The sequence below is a fragment of the Lepidothrix coronata genome, unplaced genomic scaffold (genome assembly GCF_001604755.1).
Source record: "Lepidothrix coronata isolate B3197 unplaced genomic scaffold, Lepidothrix_coronata-1.0 Scaffold175, whole genome shotgun sequence".
Taxonomy (NCBI): domain Eukaryota; kingdom Metazoa; phylum Chordata; class Aves; order Passeriformes; family Pipridae; genus Lepidothrix; species Lepidothrix coronata.
The window spans coordinates 392,806-411,814 of NW_016690355.1; the positions used below are offsets into that span (position 1 = coordinate 392,806).

The following is a 19,009-nucleotide window of genomic DNA, read 5'->3' on the forward strand; positions in this document are numbered from 1 at the left end:
AATGTCAAACTGCAGCCATTCTTCCTGTAACTGTGCCTTTGAAAGCATCGTTATTAATATTACTGGTATTATATTATATGACTTTCATAGTGTGAACAGTTGAACAGTTCATTTCTCCATCTAAGTTAAGAAAGAAAATGTCTTTTTTTAACTTAACAAAATTCCTTCTTGCTAAATATTAAGAAACAAAGAATAACTTGAGGCACACATGGGACAAATATTTTATTAGTGCCCTGAACACCAAAACACAATGTGACAGCAGACATGGGTCAATGCTTTTTTTGTTCCCTGGGATAAAACTGCTCCTAACAGGGCTGCAGAGGGTGCACACAACTCGGAAAATGCTTCCCATTGCTTGAGGAAAGCAAGGGATAAGAAGAACAGCTGCTGGCAAGAAAACCAGCTAAAGAGCAAGGTATTCTATAATGGTAGGGTTCTATAGGCACACTGCAAATGATGCTGCCCATCGCCACGTGCCGCACTCTGAGACAACTATTTCCAATCTGTCAAGAGCTGCGTTTCCTGTATACCCGTGGCAGCGCTTCATTTGTCATCCGTACTCTAATTAACACAGGGATAGGGCTCGGTGTCCGAATGCTCCCAGGGTTCTGGTGGCCGTGCCAGGTGTGTCCTGGGCGACAGGCGGTGGGGACCATGCAGGGAGTGACAGCGGAGATGTCGGGCAGGGTCGGAGCTGCCCCTCTGCCTCCAGAGGCAGCTGCCGCCGCACGAGGTTACAGTTCTGCCTTCTCCTTCGTCAGGCAGCAAACCCTCCCCCCTGACGCCACGTCGCAGTCCCGGGGGTGGAACGGCAGCGACCGCCAGGAAAGTGGCTGGAGAAGAAGGTGGGAGCACATCCCAGGCTCCCAGTGGCATCACTCCACGGGGGCCCAAAGCCCCGAGGGACAGGGACCACTCCACGTAAGTACGGCCTGCGAGCGAGTGCCAGCGGAGCAGATTCCATCGAGCCCCTCGGAGGGATCCCTCCTCCGCTGCCGTTCAGCGACAGACGTAATCCCGTGCTATTAAGCCCAAGATCCCACTGCAAACAGTTTACAGCTGAAGGCACGCTCGCCTTGTTTTCTGGCTTCACAGGGAAGGTTTAAAGGGTTTTACGGCGAGTTTAAAGCAGGTTTCACTCTGCTCTCGCCCGCACAAACCCGGGGTGGATCAAGTAACCGCAGCGGTAACACAGTGTCTGCTTTCAAAACTTCTCAGTCTTCTCAGGGAGCTACGTATAAATTTGATAATTACTGAAAAGAACATGCCCAAGTGAATATTATTATCCAAAAGTTTCTATCAGCCTAATTCGGAAACAATCCTTTCCTTCCTTTACTTGACTCATTTTTTAAAGTTAACTGGCTGCAATTCAAAGAGCAAAACACAGAATCAAATAAATGGGGCAAATTCAAACAGCCAAAAGCGTAATGAAAGAAGCGAGACAAATTCCTTGAACTGCAGCTAACATGAAAATGAATCTCAGCTGTTCATTAGAGACTGCTGAGCAGGGGACATCAGCAAATTAAATCATGAGAAGTAGGAGGAGGCATAGAAAAAAAGGTTTATTATCTAAATCTCCTCTTATTAACTGCAAAATATTTTTTCAAGATTGAACATAGTAAAATATATTAGTGGCAAATGGCAAAGCCTCTTTGCAGCTAAAATAAAAAGTGAGTAGTTGGGCAGAGCAGAAGAATGAGTAAACGAGGAATACACCACTGTGCTTTCAGGGTGGGTTAATAGTGAGCAGTTCTCACCTGAGATACATCCAGGAGTTTTCTTCCTTACTCTTTCTGGCAAAATTCATACTTCATTTTCCCAGGTTAATTCAGAGGTTGCTGGGAGTTCAAGCGCTGCTCATCTGGGTCAAGGAGGGGTTGTTGGTCAGAGACTGACAGGTTTTAAAGCTCTCCCATCTACTCGTTATCAGGCTTTTCTCATCATTGTTCTTTAACATGCTCTGTTTTGCTGGTTTTCGCCTTGAAAGCATCCTTGCTGTCTGAGAAAGTGGGGAACAGGGAGTGTGCCAAAGCTGGTCTGCCTTGGAGACAATATGGGTGGAAGATCACACCTTGAGTCCTGTTCCAGAGGTCTTCAGGAGAGCCCCAAGGACACAATTATCAGACACTGTTAATTGATTTCATGGCTCTGGTAGCAGCATGTGCTGGAGGAGCATTGTCACCAACCTTCACCATGGTCCTTCCTGCAGGAACCTTTGGGATATGTGGAGATGTGGCTCATGGGCTACAAAACCAAAACACGTCATGACTTGGATATTACCTTTGTCATGAGCAGCGAAGGAAAATGGGCAAAGCCAAGCAACTTATGTTGTCATTGGAAAGGGGGGAGGAGAGGAAGAGAGAACTGCAGCTGCTCAGCATGATGGCTGTCCCTAGAAATTGTCCTTCAATGAGGAAAGAGAAAGTGATGGCCAAAAAACATGGAAATATCAGGAAGAAATAATCCCAAGCCCATCTTTCTGCTGGTGTATAGGGGAGAAGGAGTTGGCAGCATTGTGTATGACATCCTCATAAACAAGTGAGGAAGATGTGGCCTTGATGAGACAGATATTGGGTGGGTAGAGAACTGCATTGTTAGGAAATGTGTGAGAAGTTCACTGCCAGAAGGGGAGGTAATGGCAAGTATGAACCAGAGCTTGCTACTCACTTGTGTTTCTGTTCACAATTTGGAGGAGGGACAAGACTGTTGTTTGATGTGCAGCTGGGAGGGACTTGAGCACAACAGAGGCCAGAACTATAATTCAAAGGGCCAGAGAAGTAGTCTGGGAAAAGCCCATGGTTTGTATTCCAGTGGTCATGCTGGTGAGAGAAGGCAAGGGGTCTCAGTAAGGTCAGGGAAGCCATCCTGGCTGTGCCAGGAGCCAGGGAATGTCAGCAGGTGGGAGGCTTGGCTGGAGACAGTCCAAAGAGAACAATAAAAATAATGAGAAGTGGCTGGGATGTAACCTCTGCAGGAAAGGCAGAGTAAAATGGTAAGGGACACTTACCCAAGGGACCCATGAGGAGGAAGAGGGTTCTCTTTCTCCTTGCCAGTTAGGACAAGACGTGATGGACTTAAACTGCAGTTTAAGAGAGGATGAAGGCATCTTTGTGCACTTGTCAAGCTACAGCCTGACATTTCCTGGTAGCACACTCTGCCTCCCTTACTCCTGACTCTCTCTGTAAGCCGGGTTTAGCACAGCATCCATTCCTGTAACTCATGTGGCTTTGGTGAATTAACTACTTAGCCCATGGGAATTGTACCATTATCTTCAGAGGAAGTAGAGAAATAAAGTGCATTTATAAGGTTTTTATTGTTTTCACCCCACTATCAGCATTCCCTTTAAGAGCATCAAAAGACTGAAAATACAGATAGAGACATCTGCCAGCATCTCTGGAGATGGGTGTTGCACTTTCTTCTAATCCAGACCCAGCCTTTGGAGCCTCTCCATGCCTTCACAAAACAGGGGAAAATTTCTTTTATTTAAGAACCATCTGAAGACCCTTTTACCGGGTTTTAACAGGGTGAGTCCTGTGTCAGCACAGTTAAAAAATGCTGGCGCTTCCTCTGCACAGATTAAAGATGATGTATTACCCTTTGCTGCTTGGACCTGATTTACAGCTTGTGTTGCAAAATTGCGTAACACTTCAAAGGAGCAGTGGCAGGGCCAAGGATGCGGAGCAAAGTCCAGGCACATGCTGACTTTGCCCCTCCAGCATTTTTTATTCCTTCTCTAGGTCTGAAAGGAGATCTGTCCCCTCCGTCTTGCACCCTTCTGACCCCCAGCATGGCGTTGCCCATGAGGAGTTTGCTCACCAACCCTGACAGATACCTCCGGTCGTTCCGCCTGTTCCTGGAGAAGTCGACAGAGCATCAGAGCATGCGGGAGTTCATGGAGAGGCAGCTGCCGGATGTGATAGCGAGGTAACACCGAGGTGGCCACACTGAGCTGAGGGCCAGCCTGGGGTACAGTCCCATGACGGTGATGGGCTTGGCTGGGCTCAGGGGGCTGCCTGCAAGAGGCAGATTGCTTCTCCCTGACAGCTGCCCCATCTGTAGGTCTCTGATAGGGCTTGGCTGGAGATTCCATTTGTACACACGGCTGGATGGCAGCTCTCGGGGACGGAGCCTGCCTAGCAGGGAGGAGATAAGGCTGCATTGTTTCCTCGCACACAAATACAGCTTACCCCGAATCAGCTCTGAAACACAGTAACAGATACTACATCCTAACATTAAATTTGATTGAAAGTAGCTTTTTAAAAGTAATCTTTTCAGGTAATATTCAGAGTCTCTCTGGTATGGCTGAACAATTCTCCTGCTTTGCCTGCCAGTGTCCTTTGCTGGACCCCTGGCTTTGCAGGCTGGCTCAGGAGGTGGCAGCCAGCTTCGAATCCTGGCTCTGGGGAGGCTCTCTTCAGGGCTCAAGGTTTCATGGCTCTGCCAAAGCCTCCCTCAGGGATTTTAAGAACATTGTACTCTCCTCTCTTCCTCCCCATTTTGCAAAATGTAAAACTTCTACAAATGGTTTTTAAGCTGCTGGTCGAGACCCAGGGAAGGCTCTGTTCCTCAGAGCACAGACAGAGAAGGCGTGTACCTGCTTATGTGTGCACTCATAATAAAAGCCTCTACAAATCGCCAAAATAGTGGGAAATGGTAAATCTCCAAAGAGCAGAGTTCTGCCCGCTCACAGGCATGCCTGTACATGCACAGATTGCATTGTGGTTTTGTCCTGTAAAATTTAGTCTTCATGGGATCTCCAGTGCTTAACATCTTGCATTTAGCCCTCTCTACTGGGAACTCTACTAAAATGCATAAATAATGTTTTTCAGTATTGGAAATGGGAAGTCTACAATCAATGTTCTCAGCATTGGTGGTGGAGCAGGTATGCTACAGACTTCAATACTGATGTGTTTTTATTATTTTTTTTCCAAAGATTAGAGGATTAAAAATTGCAAGGAGTAGAGTGGGAAATAAGTCTTTCGTTGAAAAGTCAGCTCCAAGGGACAAATGGTGTTAGTTGGTGTGCAACCATATCATCTGAAAACAGCTTGTGCCTCCCCACCCTGATTCTTTTATGTCCTCCACAAAACATCTCCTTTTGGACCATCACTCCTGAAGGGCAGAGAGAAGCTTGAATTGCCCCCTTAGTGTTTCTCCACACACGCACCAAAAAAAAGTGCTAGAATGTCTTAGGTTTCTCAGAATATTAAATTTTTACTTGCATTGTAACTATTTATTGAGGTGATAACTCCCCATCATTGCTGTGTGACAGTCATGGCTGAGCTCTGCTTTGCCTGTATGTATTTGCCGACCACAGTCAATGCAGAAACACCTCCTGGATCTGCTGTCCCCCAAAACACTGGAGCTGAACATAAGCTCCAGAAGAAATCCAATAGAAATCAGAAGAAATAAGTATTTTATCTCAAGTTCACTGGGTGGAAAAACAATACCAGTAAGATCAAGTGGTTTCTTCTTGTTGAATTCTTGCTTGAGTTCCCCCATAATTAAAACCTAAATTTTCTACTCTGCCAATTAAGTCACCACACTTAAATGTTATATGAAGAGTTAATTTAGCTTAAGTGCTCTAGTCATACCATTGCCAAAGACTAATCTCAGTTTTGTCAATCTCTCCTCCATACAATAATTGTACATAAATGGTGGGCATTAGTTATAAAACAGACAGTGTGATAGGGCAGGAACATTGCTCTCCAAAAGAAGGAAACCACTCTTCTGCCAAAAAAAATAATATTTTAATGGGAACACTTTACTCAGTGAGGTACTTCACTCCCTGACCAGGGACAGTCCAGCTTGGCATGATGGACATTCGATAATCAATAATATGCAGGCAAAACTCACTTTGTGATGTAAAATTCCCCAAATCACCAAAACCCATCTGCTCGCTGGCTTGTTCCCATCACAGGTTCTTGTGAGGTCAGGAGGGAGCTGACTCCCAGATCCCTGCAGCCAACCCTGCCCGATGCCGGAGGGTGGTGATGGAGCTGCTGCCCCGGCCCCATCTGCCCTGCAATTCACGGGGATAGAACATGGAAGGAAACCATTTCCTTTCCACTTTTCCCCCTCTAGAGACAAGGAAACCATTTAATGCAGGATCATATCCCATTACACCCACCCGTACATGGCACCTGCCTTCGCCCACAGCCGCTACTTTATTAAGTTCACACTCCAGCGCGTCGCACTCTGTACCTTTAAAAACCATAAAAGCCATCAGCACTGCTATAAAGTAGCAACTTGCCATAAACTATCCCGTTACGTAAAATGTTTAATTAGAAACTTAATGGTGAACATAGTGGTAGCCTTTAAAAGGTAATTGTGTTGGAGAGTTTAAATAATTCCGATAGCCTAATTGCCAAATTGTTGATAATGCAAGCTGCCACAGATCTGACTGTAAAATGCCTCAGGACACTTGTTTGCATATAAAACAGCTGACTGAAGTCAGTTAAGGCTGTGGATTAAATTATGAATCAAAGGGGTGGTTTTTTTGGTTAAAGACAGTACAAGGGTGGTTTGGCACGGAAGAGTGGAAAGGAATATACTAACCTATCTGCATATGGAAATACAAAATTCAGATTTTGGGGGGTTTTATCAGGTCCTGCACAGCCTTTTCAAAGGGCTAAATCATTTTGCAGAAAGTTGGTAAAACAACCAAAAATCAAGCTACTGCAGTAGTTTGTTGCTAATTGTTCTCAAACTTCATCATGGCAGCCTGCAGACAACTGGCTCTGCTCTGATTTTTCCACAGAATGCAGGGTTTACAGCGATAGCAAAGCTGCAGTTATTTCTGCTGCTTCAGAAATTCAATTTCCCTCCCTCAAAGAACGTGCTTCCACTGATGCCATGTAAATGTTGGTATTACTGGTTGCTTTGAGAAAGACATGTGAGTCCGAAAAAATGAAACTCTTCCTCACTTTATATATTATGTCCTCTGGGCACTAATGAGCAATTTAATGCTGAATATTTTCCTTCTGTACCTCAAATATTTTGTATAATGGAGCTATTGCTGACGTGGTGAGAGTTCAGGGGCACTGAAAATCATGAGGGTGGGCAGAGACTGTGCTGGCTCTCCCTCCACAGCCCCTCAGCAAGGGCCTGTCTGGCCATCAGGGCTTGCTGGGTGATCTTCCATTCAGAACATAACTTTGTGTATTTGCAGGGAATTTTGTAACATGGAGTTGTGTGCAAGCACAAACACATCTTTCAGGACAATACATTTGCCTGTAACGTGACCCTTGGCTCTATTATTCACTGTAGTTACCCTCTGTTTCACTCTTTTGACCTTAATTTATTCCTCTATTATTTTTTCCACCTAAAATCTATCCAAGCACAATAAGCAGAAGTGAGCTTGAAGAAAGCTAAGCAAGCCAGCGGGATATTGTCCCTGGACCCGTGCCTCAGTCAGGAATATCATCTCCCTGAGTCTGCTATACACAGAAGGGGTGAGATGCCAAGACATATGGCAGCTATTTTTAAATTTTGAAATGTTGGATCTACTGGTGCATCCATCAATCAAATAATTATAGCTGGCACGAACAGTGTTTAGAGAGAACTATCCCTCACACACAAAAAAAGAAAGTACAGTCATCTCCGAGGTATTCTGTAAACAGGGTTTGGATAAACATGTGCTCTATTCATCATTCTTTTGGGAAAAGTCACGGGACACTAAAGACAAACAGACATGAATATTGTCTCTGATACCAGTGCAAACACATATTTTCTTTGCCCTCCCCCACATGACCTTGTAAACCAGTGAGGCACTTGGCTAAAAATGCTCTTACTGACTCCTAAGGAATCCTGCCAGGTTTACTGGTGACTTGGGACCATCAGAACTGGCACTGTCAGAGTCATTTAGGATATCTCTCAAGAGGTTGGACCATGCCCAGAAAATATGAGGTCAAGCCACAGGCATGACTGTGGCTGATTTTCCCTTGGCAGTCAGAGAGGAGAGATGAAGATAGTTGGAATGGATATTTAGATTTTTCTGAAATCCTAGAGCTCAATCTCCAGTGGCAACCTACTGAAAATACAAAACAGCTGCACGTACCCGTGTGGTACGTCTTCTGTACAAAAACAGCAGGCACCAGTCTTCAAAACTGGGGATGTGATGGTGGTAGAGTTCACATTTGCCTGAGCTCTGCTTTCATTTTGTATTTCATGTCTCCTGCCTCCCTAGGTGAGATGGACCTGCTGATCCTCTCAAAAGTACAAGCCAGATATCCTGGAGTCGCCATCAACAATGAGGTGATAGAGCCAAGTGCTGACCAAATCTCCAAGTACAAAGGTATTTTTACTTTAAATAAATTAAATTTACATTAAGTACGCTAAATGCATTAAAAAGTGTTGAAAGCTGGATGGCCTTACATTCAAATGTTTTCTTGTCAGAAATGTCTCATAAAAGTTAAAAAATTCACTATTTTATGCTTTTTTTGCCATCATTGCTTCTCAACAATGTTCACTCTTTTAAAAATCTTAGGCTCTCACACTGCAAGAACTCTGCATGGCAAATGCTTGGCTAGACAGACTTTAAAAGCCCAACAAGGTGGGAAGGGATTGGTGATTGTATGGGAATAGAGTAAAATACCCACCTTTCAGAAAGTTTTTCTCCTTCAACTTGCACTGAATCAGGATCCTTCCTCGGCATCAAAGGGAAAATTTTAATGTCTCATGGTAATTCTCTGACATCTTAAAAATCGTTTCCAACAAGTAGCTAAACCTCACAGTGGTGCACTAAATTAGTTACCATGCTTTGAATTAGAAAACACGGACAGGAAAGCAAGACTGACAGGAAAGACTTTGGCCGTGTGCTCTGGGGCTTAGAGTTTGTTTCCTTCCACCAGCCCAAAGGTCTGAGCAACACTCAAGAAGAAAAGCAAATCGTTTTCCAAAGAGGATTGAGTGTTAACAAGGGTACTTTGGTCAAATTGCCATACAAAGTGAGCATTAAATAGCAACCCACAGTTTGATTATCACTGGATTAACACCTACTAGGCTTCACCTTAGCAAGTAATTATGGTGTTATGTGGAGGTGACACCAGCTACAAGTAGGAGCTGTGAGCAGCCCAGAGCACAGCACACCTTCCCAGAGAGGGGCTGCTGAATGGATGTGACAGTAATGAATGAATCTCATCAGCAGACTGTGTTGTTGGAAATGCTCCAAACCATAGTAAACACCAGACTGTAAAACCACACTGTAAATCTCCAACTCTTGCTCTTGCTTAAGTCGTTGAAAACGAAGCATTCTCAGTATGAAGCAGCTTGTGGAAGTCAAAGGAAAAAAAATCCCTTCTTCCTGCAGTGTGGGAATTCAGAGTGACTGGAAACACCAAAGGCTCCCAAGAAACACGTAATTTCTTTATATCTGTCTCTGTATTATGTGGACCTGATCTTTTGAAAGATGGTTCATACAAAATCCCATGAGCTTTTACATTGCTCCAGGCTGAAATGGTGAAGGATGGGCAACAGAGCATCTGCTCTGTTCATGAGACATTTGTGCACCTGCACAAAGGATTTCTGTCCTATCTGGGCTATGTAGGACTGGATTTGCTCTGAATATTCCTAAGTGGTCCCACCAGCTACCACCAACAGTCCTATCCTACTTCAATGAACTTCTTTCCAGAAGGAAGTTAAAGAAAAATATAACATGTTGCCCTTATTTTAAGTTTTATGCTAAACTGGAAATGAAATATTCATCTGAATTTCTTTCTTTAAACTTTCTTATTTGGTAATTAATCATGTCCCCAGTAGGTACCATTAATTAGGTTTCTGAGGCCTCAGATTTTCTATGGAGAATTAGAAGCATTATCTGCACCTCTGAGGATTCAGGAGTTATGTTTTCTGCCTTACCAAATACTTTCTCCTAGGGAAGTAGAAGCCAAGCTCACAAGAGAAACTTCACGCTGGGACATGCAGTGATGACAAACTCAGGTTTCTCTTAGGCTGAGACATACAATGGAAGCTCTACTCAAAGCTCCATGGCTGGGCTGTGGCTTTCCTTCATTCCTGGTCCACGGCCAGGTGAAGTCCTCTGGTGACTATAATTGGAGTGTTGGTGGCCCCAGGACTGAGCTGCCTTGCCATTGTACAACTGCAGGCAGCCCAGTTTTGAGGTCACCTGTCAGGGGCACATGACCAGCTTTGAACCAGACAACAGTCTGGGGTGAACTCAAGAGAAAATTAAGGAAAACTTTTCAGAATGGTTTCAGATGAATCTTTGGGCAGAAAATCCACATAATGAGTTTGCCTTTCCTGGAATTTTGACTTTAAAGGCCCACCTTGGCAAGCAATTCAGTTGTCATCCTAGCTCCTCCTTGCAGACAGACCAGCAGCTGAAAGGAACCAGATTGCACCAGATTATTGGTGGTGGGAATATGAACTGCTGCCGGATGATGCCTGAGTTTAAAACAGCAAACGAAGTCTGAACTGCAAGTGCTGGGGCCATTGACTGATAAAGGGAAGTTAACAGAGTAACAGCAGCAGCATCTGAAAGAGGTGGCCCTTTTCCAGCCACAGAAGAATGGAGATAAACACTGATGGAGCATTTCTCATCTGTCTGAGGGGGATGTGTCCCAATCAGAGCCCAAAAGGAGAAACATTGTCGTTAGTGGTGTAAAGGCACCGGTTTTAGCAAATCGTGTTGTCTTGAACATGTGTTCTGTAGCTAAGGCTCAGTCTGCCTTTGGGCCATTTAAGTTTTAAATTTATGCTAACTCCAGCGAAGCACAGGAATTGCATCCAGGCTAGCTTTGTCCTGGAGCAATCCTGGGTGCCAGGCAGGAGCGCAGTGAGATGAGCTCCATATGCCAGCAGATGGACATTAGTATTCCAGCATCCCCTAAATTATGAAATTATCTCTCAGTTTTGCTCCCATAAAAAGGAAAGAAATGCAGTGATGAGCCAGGCCTTCAGTGTAACTTATTCTTTGAATCCACTACTCCAGCTTTCTGCTTTTCTCAGTTGCTGATGTGCATTGTATTGAGGTCTGAAAACACTCCATATATCGCTCCTTGTACTAGTCTTTGCTTTAAAACACTGTCTTCCCTTTTACCTGAAGCAGTTGGCCAAAACTGTGCACTTTCAAAAAATTATTTCAACACAGCAGAAGCCAAAATGTCAAGAGTTAGGTCCTTGTTTACAGAGCAAATCTCCTTCCCTCTCCCACCATCCCAGTTACACAGTCTCAGAAGGAGACATTTGCTTTCTCTGCCATTCTCAGCCTTTAATTGTGCTTCTCTCCACAATAACCCACTCTTTGATCCATCCTTGAACTCCTGTATTTATTTGGGGAAAACCCTCCACCACAGCCTGGCTTCTGCTCAGCCATGTGGGTTTTGTGTGGCACTTATGTTATGGGACCATCAGTCCTTCTCCTATTCAATGTGAAGTGTGCTGCTTGTGACCTCATAAATGTTCATCCCAGCCAATATATTTTAAATCAGCTTGAGCCAATCATGGGGAAGAATGTATTTGTTTTGTTTTTTAAGTCAGGTAAAAACCAGAGGAGCCCAAATGAGGCAGCAAAGGGAAAAGCATCAGACCCTCTTAAGACTTCATCCTACAAAGCCCTTCACAGCCTCCTCCTCACATATGGGCTCAAGGTTTTAAATATTCCAGTGTTGTGTTAAACTGGTACCAAAACTCTCTGTCTAAATATGACTTTTGGATGTATTAAAGCTCTGAGTGGAAATCAGCCACATATTTGCAATTGAGATAACTTTGTCCTGCCTTCTCCTGTATTTCAGAGCGTGTGGCTCAGACATCAAACCTTGGGAAGGTAAAGTTTACCTGGCACGAGGAGACAGCTGATGAATATGAAAGTCGAATGAATGCAGAAAAGAAGTCTAAAAAGTGGGACTTCATTCACATGATCCAGGTAAGAGTCTCTGCAAAGTAAATGCTATCAAAGTCTTGGCTGTTAAAAGTATGCATGAAGTATGTGACCTCATTATTCACTCTAAGGGGAAGAAAGGTGTGAGTTTACTTCTCAGTAATTTGAAGTACTTCAGCATGAGTGAACTGCAAAAATGAAAAGCAGCTTTGAGCACAGTAGTCCTATTAACCAGGCTGTGGGTGGCAGTCAACTAAAAATACATTTTAACTAGTGTCTTCAAAAGCTCCTTGTCCTCTCCATGAAATTGCCTTTGTATTTCCAAGTTCACTGAAGCCGTTACAAGCCATCTTCACTGCAAAGAAAGGCGAATCTCTTTATCTCAGGTTAATGAATGAACATGAGCTTGGTCCTGGGAGAGCCAGAGAGCAGGCACAGCAGTGACAGCCTGAGCCTGCAGTGCAAGCCCACTGCCTGGCATCTTGCCAATGTGCCTTGTTGTCCCGCTGCTCACCTGTCAGGATTGCCTCTATTTGGATTATTTTACCAGTGGTACTAGTTTTAATAGTCACTCTGGATGGCACTGCATGTCTGTAAGCATCTCTGCTTTTTCCAGATGCTCTACTATGTGAAAGATATCCCAGCAACTGTCCGGTATTTTCACAGCCTCCTGGAATCACAGGCAAAGCTCCTCATTATCCTGGTGTCAGGTGAGAGTTGCTCCACCAGTGCTGCCCAGTCAGCCAAGAGCTGTGAGGACCTTTGGGGTTCCTGTGAGTTTAGCACAGGCCATAGAGGTGAACTGACATCCACTGAAACCTGTGTGAGTCATAAACACCACGGTGTTATGAGCCACCAAACCCACCTCATGGGCACAAAACATCTTCCTCTTGCCCTGTGCTTTTCCCCATCCTACAGCCTGTCCAGCTGTGGACAACAGCAGAGGCCCCACATCAGGAGAGAGGCTCCATCCTGCAGCTTTCACTCAGAAGAGCTGCTCCAGCCTCTGCTGTTTGCTGGAAAAGGCTTTCCAGGCTAGGTGCTGCATTATCTCACTCCTGGAGACTTGTGGTGTTAAGCAAACGGCCACGGCGGGGCTCGGCTGTGCCATGCAGCAGGTGTTACAGCACATATGGTTCATTTTCTTCTCAAACTGCCCATTTCCTTAATATCATCATTTTTGTGTAGAAAACAGCATCCTTAGGCTGTTTCAGGTCTCGTAGAGGTGCTCTGTGGTCAATCCAGCAGGAAAATGCAGGAGCAGAGTAAACAATGACCTTTTAATACTGTGAGCAAGTTATGCCAGAGGTACTGAAATGGTGGAGTCCAATTTGACCCTGGAAAGGCTTTAATTTGCCTTAAAAGCTATGGAAATTTTAGTTGTGTAAACAGTCTCATCTGATAATTTTGAAAGGGATGCTAAACATTATTTGTTCATAGGTTTAAGCTTAATTTCTTATTGAATTTGGCCACATCTGCAAACTGTATTTGATGAAGTTGCTTTTTATTTTGTTCATGAAGGGTCCACAATGAAGTGACAATTCTCTGAACCACATTTATTCAAACTATTTTTTATCCAAAATGTTTTTGGTTCAAAGTGTTTTCAAGCAGTTCACTACAAGAAATTACTATTTTAAATGATACTATTTTAAATGATTTAAAAAACCCCTGTACTTGTTCTTTGGCTGAATGAGAATAGATCATAATATCAGGCTATTGCTAATTACCTACACATATTTAATTGAAATTCTTTTTCAGTTACTTAACCTGTCCATTTGGATATTCACAAAACGTGAATAAAGGAAGGAACACATGCTTATTCAAAATTAAAATTATTAAAGTTCTGAGTTCACAAAGAGGATTTGAAGTCCTCTTTGGACAATGTAACTCCCTGTTTTCTGATGGAGCAGAAGTTGCTGGAACCAACAAAAAAGTGTGAGAGAGAAACAGGGCTCAGAATAGAAGAGAGGAAGGCAAGGGAAAACCTTGGGGGAAACAAGAGAATAGAGAGGAAGGAAGAAGTGCCATGAAAATGAGCACTGAAGCAAAAAGAGGTACTGAAAGATCAGCAGAACAAAATTCATTTCATAAAAGGAAATGTCATCTCCAACACAAACACATCAGGCTGTGTTAATTAAAAACCAGTCGCTGGTAGGACAGGGCTTGGGTCAGTTGGTGGAGTTGCAATCCCTCCTGCTCCGACCCTGCCGGGAGAGCAGGCGAGTTGCAGGAGCTATGGATCTGTTTACAGCGCCCTGAAAACAAAAGCAGTGCCATATGCTGAGCCTGTCGAGGGCCATTATAATAATGCTGCGTTCAGGTACTGTATAATTGCTCGGCTCAGAGGCGGCACTGAGTCACACAACACTGACACCAGCAAATTTCCTGCAATTAACGCTCTGCATTCAATTGCCACCAGGTGAAAGAAAATATTGTAGCCTCTCTTCTAAACACCAAACTGTTTATTTGACTATAAATAACTGTTTGCAGATAAAGCAACCGCAAAACCGCGGAGCAACTGGTTTTAGGATTTAGGGAGAATTATAGTTGTAACTTTGAAGAGCTGCTCATTAGGCCTGAAGTTATTTTCATCCTGTCCAGTCATTGTGGGTGATCCTTTTAAAAATGATTTACAGCAGAACTACTGAATCAGACATCCAGACTGAGGGAAAATAAAGATGTGAAGACATAACTCGGGACTTTTCAAATCACCCAGCTGGTTTTGTTTTGTAAAATGTCTCTTGAGAAGAGGTACATGCATCGGTTTGAACTGCTCTGGCCTCATCTGGGGGCTTTGGGGAGAGGTGCTGGAGCTCCAGGGTAGATAATGTGCACCACTCCAGCACTCCCCAGACCTGAGGCACAGGAGCAGGGAGTCAGCCCTCTCCACCATCCCCCAGAACACACTCTAACTCTGGAAAGATCCTGCTCGCAGTGGTGACAACTGCTAAAAAACCAGAGATGATCAAAAATGTGTTCAAATAATGCTTTTCCTTACTCCTGAGCATTTTTCTGGTGGTTCATCTCTTAGGAAAGAGTGGCTGGGAAACACTGTGGAAGAAGTACGGGTCTTCCTTCCCTTTGAATGATCTCTGCTCTTACGTTTCCTCTGGTGACTTCCCAAAGATACTGGATTCAGCAGGGCTGAAGTACCAGCTCTATGAGCTCCCATCCCACTTGGACATAACAAGCTGCTTTATTGAAGGGGACAAAGATGGGGAGCTGTTGCTGGATTTCCTGACAGAAACATTGGAGTTTTCTAAAACTGCTCCTCCTGAACTAAAGCATCAGTTAATGGAAGAGTTAAGAAAGCCTGGATGCAGTGAAAACAGAGATGGGAAGGTGCTTTTCAATAACAACCTATGTGCAATAGTGATTGAGCCATGAATTAACCTCTTCTTGCTTCTTGATCTAAGGGAGAAAGTCGGATACAAACTGTTAAGGACAGAAGTATGTTTTTATAATATTTTTAAATGGCTTAATTCAGCACTGATATATAATTTTTGGAGCTTGTTAAGAAATCAGTATTAACATCTGTTGTTATAAGTGAGCTTTAATAGCCGATTAATTCCACGCTAATCCATGAATGTTTAACTCACTAGGCAGTAAATTGTGTTTTATCATACGGATGTTGTATAATCAGCTATAACTCAGACTATCCACTCAGGCACTACAGAAACCTAACCATTTCCTAAGAAATAATCCACAGCTACATGTGGTTTCATCATCACTTACAGACCAAGTAAGCCAATTACAGCTTCTCAGTGCAGCTAGCAGGAGTGGAGGCTCAGAATGACCGACTATTGGGTGGCTCCTTGATGGGATTTCTTGAGCTTCTGACTTCGATATCTCATACCTCCAGTTACTGTGAAAGTGGCCTCACACCTGCATGTTCAATGGTTGCCTTCTCCTACCTCCGAAGCCAACTCCATTTAATGGCACTGCTTCCTTTTTCCTGGATTTTTACTTTATTGATGGAACCCAAGAGGAAAGCAATGGAAGATAGCTGAGGGACAGGGTTGGTAACAACTGTCCTGGAGAGGTGGATTTCAGCAGTAAGACCTGATGCAAAGTCTTTGTCAGGAATCAGCAGCTACAGTCACACAGGACTTTTTTTTATTTTTTGTATTTTTAATTAACCACACAAACCTTCTGGTCACAGCATTTCCCTTGACAGGCAGCGGAGGCCTGTGAGCTTTGTAACAAGGAAAATGTAAAAATAAAATGTGATACAAAAGTGACCAGTTCCAGTAGCATTTTTTTCATTTTCAGTGGTGTCGTGTCAGGTAAATCTGTTCAGTATATAGGGAGTTCAGCAAGAAGGTGTTTCATCTCCTTAGTCCCTGCTCCATGTGAAGCTGTTGGGGTTGGTGCATTTGTTTTGCTAAATGGTTTTATAGTTTTAGGAACTGTTTTGCTCTCTATGAGGCACAATACATAGTGGAATACAATAAAGTCGCTTGAATGGATTTAATAGTCTGAATACTCAATTTGTCCCGTGAGACAGGTGTGATTTTTGCCATTGAAATAATTTGATTCAGTGTTGAAATGGTTTACTTTAGGTAATACTTTAGCTGCAAGAAATTATGTTTTATTTTTGCACACACATATCTGATAAAATATAGATTATTAATGATATGAAGTGATTTCAAGAGATCATATTAGGCATTAATAGCTGTTTATATTCATTTTGGGGCAAATTATTTGAAACACAAACTTCTCCTAGCGCTCAGATATTAATTCCAGTGTATTTTAGAATGTTTCCTTGATATTTCTCAGCTGTTGAACAGAACAAGATCTATTACCACTTTTCACAGTTCTGTGCACAGACTCCGGCATTACAAGACCTCAGTATATCTGTAAGCTGCTACAGTCACATGCCAAAGCAGGAAAGAAAGAAAGTCTCTCATTAGAACAGATTGCTGCATGCATTTCTAATGGAAAACAAATTAAAGATACAATTATTTTCGTAGCTCTTTTATGCTGTCAGTGACCTTTTCCAAATGGTGCTTGCAAACGAGGTGACCGCTGAATATTGCCACATCAACCCTGTCAGGAGTGAGAGATCTTTGAGAGACACAGAAATGCCCAACCAAAACCAAACCCCCTCAAATCCAACAACAAAACCCAGCAATAAGATGCACATGCAGATCCTGTTGTTTTCCTTTTTTTTTAGCAGACTTAAAAAATAACCCACATGAAAAAAGGGGCTTTAGGGGTTTTGGGGGAGGTTTGTTCTGAAAATGCAGGAGAGAGCAGGAAAGATGAGGAGCAGCAGAGCTGATATGGAGAGAAGAGAGGAGGATATGACCACACACACACAAAAGATGTTCAATGTGAATTCATGAGAGAGCTCCTTCCCCTCTTTTGCTTCTGAGGAGAATTTCATTAAAAAAACTGAGGGAAAAAAATACAGTAAACTCCATTCTGTATATGCTGCTGCTTCTGCTAAGGGACTAAGGGAAAACTGAATCAGCAGAGCACCCTTAAGGGATAAATTATTTTTAGTTTTAAATTTGGAACACACACATTTCCAAGAAGTAAATATTACTTAGTAGGAAATGAGTGTGGGGAAGCACAATTTTATGCTCATTTTACCATAAAAACAGTAGGACATTTTGTAAATCTCTCAAAGAACTTTTTAACAGAGTGAAGAACCACATTTCCGTGTGAGAATCACCCTTAATTGTACACTGAGACACTGCTATTCCATGGCATGATTGGGGAGTGCAGTTTGTTTACGGACTGGGATTTACCTGGCAATTTTGAGTTTACCTGTGTGCTTTCTGCACCAAATTAATTGTTTTCCTCTCAGAAAGTCTGCCTTATCTCAGCCAGCAGAAATTGCTTCGAAAAGCACGTCTCCAGACCAGCCTTGGTTTTTGCAAACCCCCAGGTAGATGTGTGGGCCGATGGGATGGGTCTTCATAGAACCATAAAATCATAGAATGTTTTGGGTTGGAAGGAACCTTCAAGATCATCCAGTTTCAACCTCCCTGCCATGGGCAGGGACACCTTCCCATAGACCAGGTTGCTCCAAGCCCTGTCCTACCTGGCCTTGGACTCTTACAGGGATGGGGCACCAACAGCTTCTCTGGGCAACCTGTGCCAGGGCCTCACCACCCTCAAAATGAAGAATTTCTTCCCAAAATCTAATCTAAACCTGCCCTCTGTCAGTTTGAAACCATTTCTCTTGTCCTATCACTACATGCCTTGCAAAAAGGGAAAATCCCAACCCCACATTTTCCTCACTTGCACCCCTAGAAAACTAACTTATAGGCTTTATACAGAGGTTCACTGAGAGCAGTGGTATTAAACCAGCATAACACTGATTGAAACATGTTAGGCTTCAGGATACCTGTATTAAAAAATATCCCAGAAATGATCCTGAAAGTTCTTCATGCATGGGTGCCCCTTTCTGGCTGAATACATGTTTTAGCAATGAAATGTGACTCTGGGTAAATGCAATCCTTTATGTTGCATCTATATATTTCTCAGAGATGGCTCTGAACAGTGTTTGTTTTCAAATTGGGAGACATTCATTTTTCTTTTCGTTTCATAGGCACATAAACCTGGAATATACAGATTCTAATACAGGTACAGGAGAAAAAAGCTGGAGGGAGGGAGGAGAAGGGAGGGAGGAGAAGGAAGAGGAGGAAGTCTCCTTTGAAACAGCAGGCAAACACCCAGGCCTGTGTCCCTCTGATAAGTAAGAATGAGCTTGTGGCTCTGATGGTGCATCAGGTGATTATTTCCCAATGTAATTCCCATGGGAGGTTTGCTGTGCAGGAAAGGGAATAGCCCGATGTCCATGAGCGAGGTATGGCTTTGGAGTGATGCCACACGGGAAGGCTGGGGCAGAGCCACAGGGGGGGAGGAAAAGGCTGACCCCCTCCAAAGGAGCCCAGACTTCATGTGTATATCCCCCTGCATCAAACACATCTGCCTGAGCAGCTTCAGGGTTGTTACTTTAAATCATACATAGAAAAATATTCTCCCTGCTCCGTTAATTACAACAGCAAATTGAACAAATGCACTCACAGCTCGGCTGCTGTCGCCATTCCTACGTCGGTGTAATTCATGCTTGCAGCCCATGATAGGATTTTTAATGTCATTACACTGTAGTGCAAAGTCTTCATTTTTAATAAAAATACAAATGCTAAAATGAAA

The 19,009-nt window shown here is 43.4% G+C and overlaps 1 protein-coding gene across 6 annotated transcripts in view; it reads left to right on the forward strand.

Moving 5' to 3' along the window:
• Positions 1–815: 815 nt before the first annotated feature.
• Positions 816–19,009, forward strand: part of HNMT (histamine N-methyltransferase) — a 65,476-nt gene continuing 47,282 nt past the window's right edge. Inside the window, exons 1-7 of one of the 6 annotated variants that reach the window (XM_017830212.1) lie at positions 816–921; positions 3,738–3,924; positions 4,830–4,882; positions 8,189–8,296; positions 11,754–11,884; positions 12,456–12,549; positions 14,871–16,080. In XM_017830212.1, the coding sequence (XP_017685701.1) occupies positions 3,788–3,924; positions 4,830–4,882; positions 8,189–8,296; positions 11,754–11,884; positions 12,456–12,549; positions 14,871–15,226 (879 nt within the window). In that variant the 5' untranslated portion in view covers positions 816–921; positions 3,738–3,787 and the 3' untranslated portion in view covers positions 15,227–16,080. Of the gene's footprint in view, positions 922–3,662; positions 3,925–4,829; positions 4,883–8,188; positions 8,297–11,753; positions 11,885–12,455; positions 12,550–13,597; positions 16,081–18,401; positions 18,436–19,009 lie in introns of those variants that run through there. The other 5 variants (XM_017830213.1, XM_017830216.1, XM_017830211.1 and 2 more) reach the window with 5 other exon arrangements.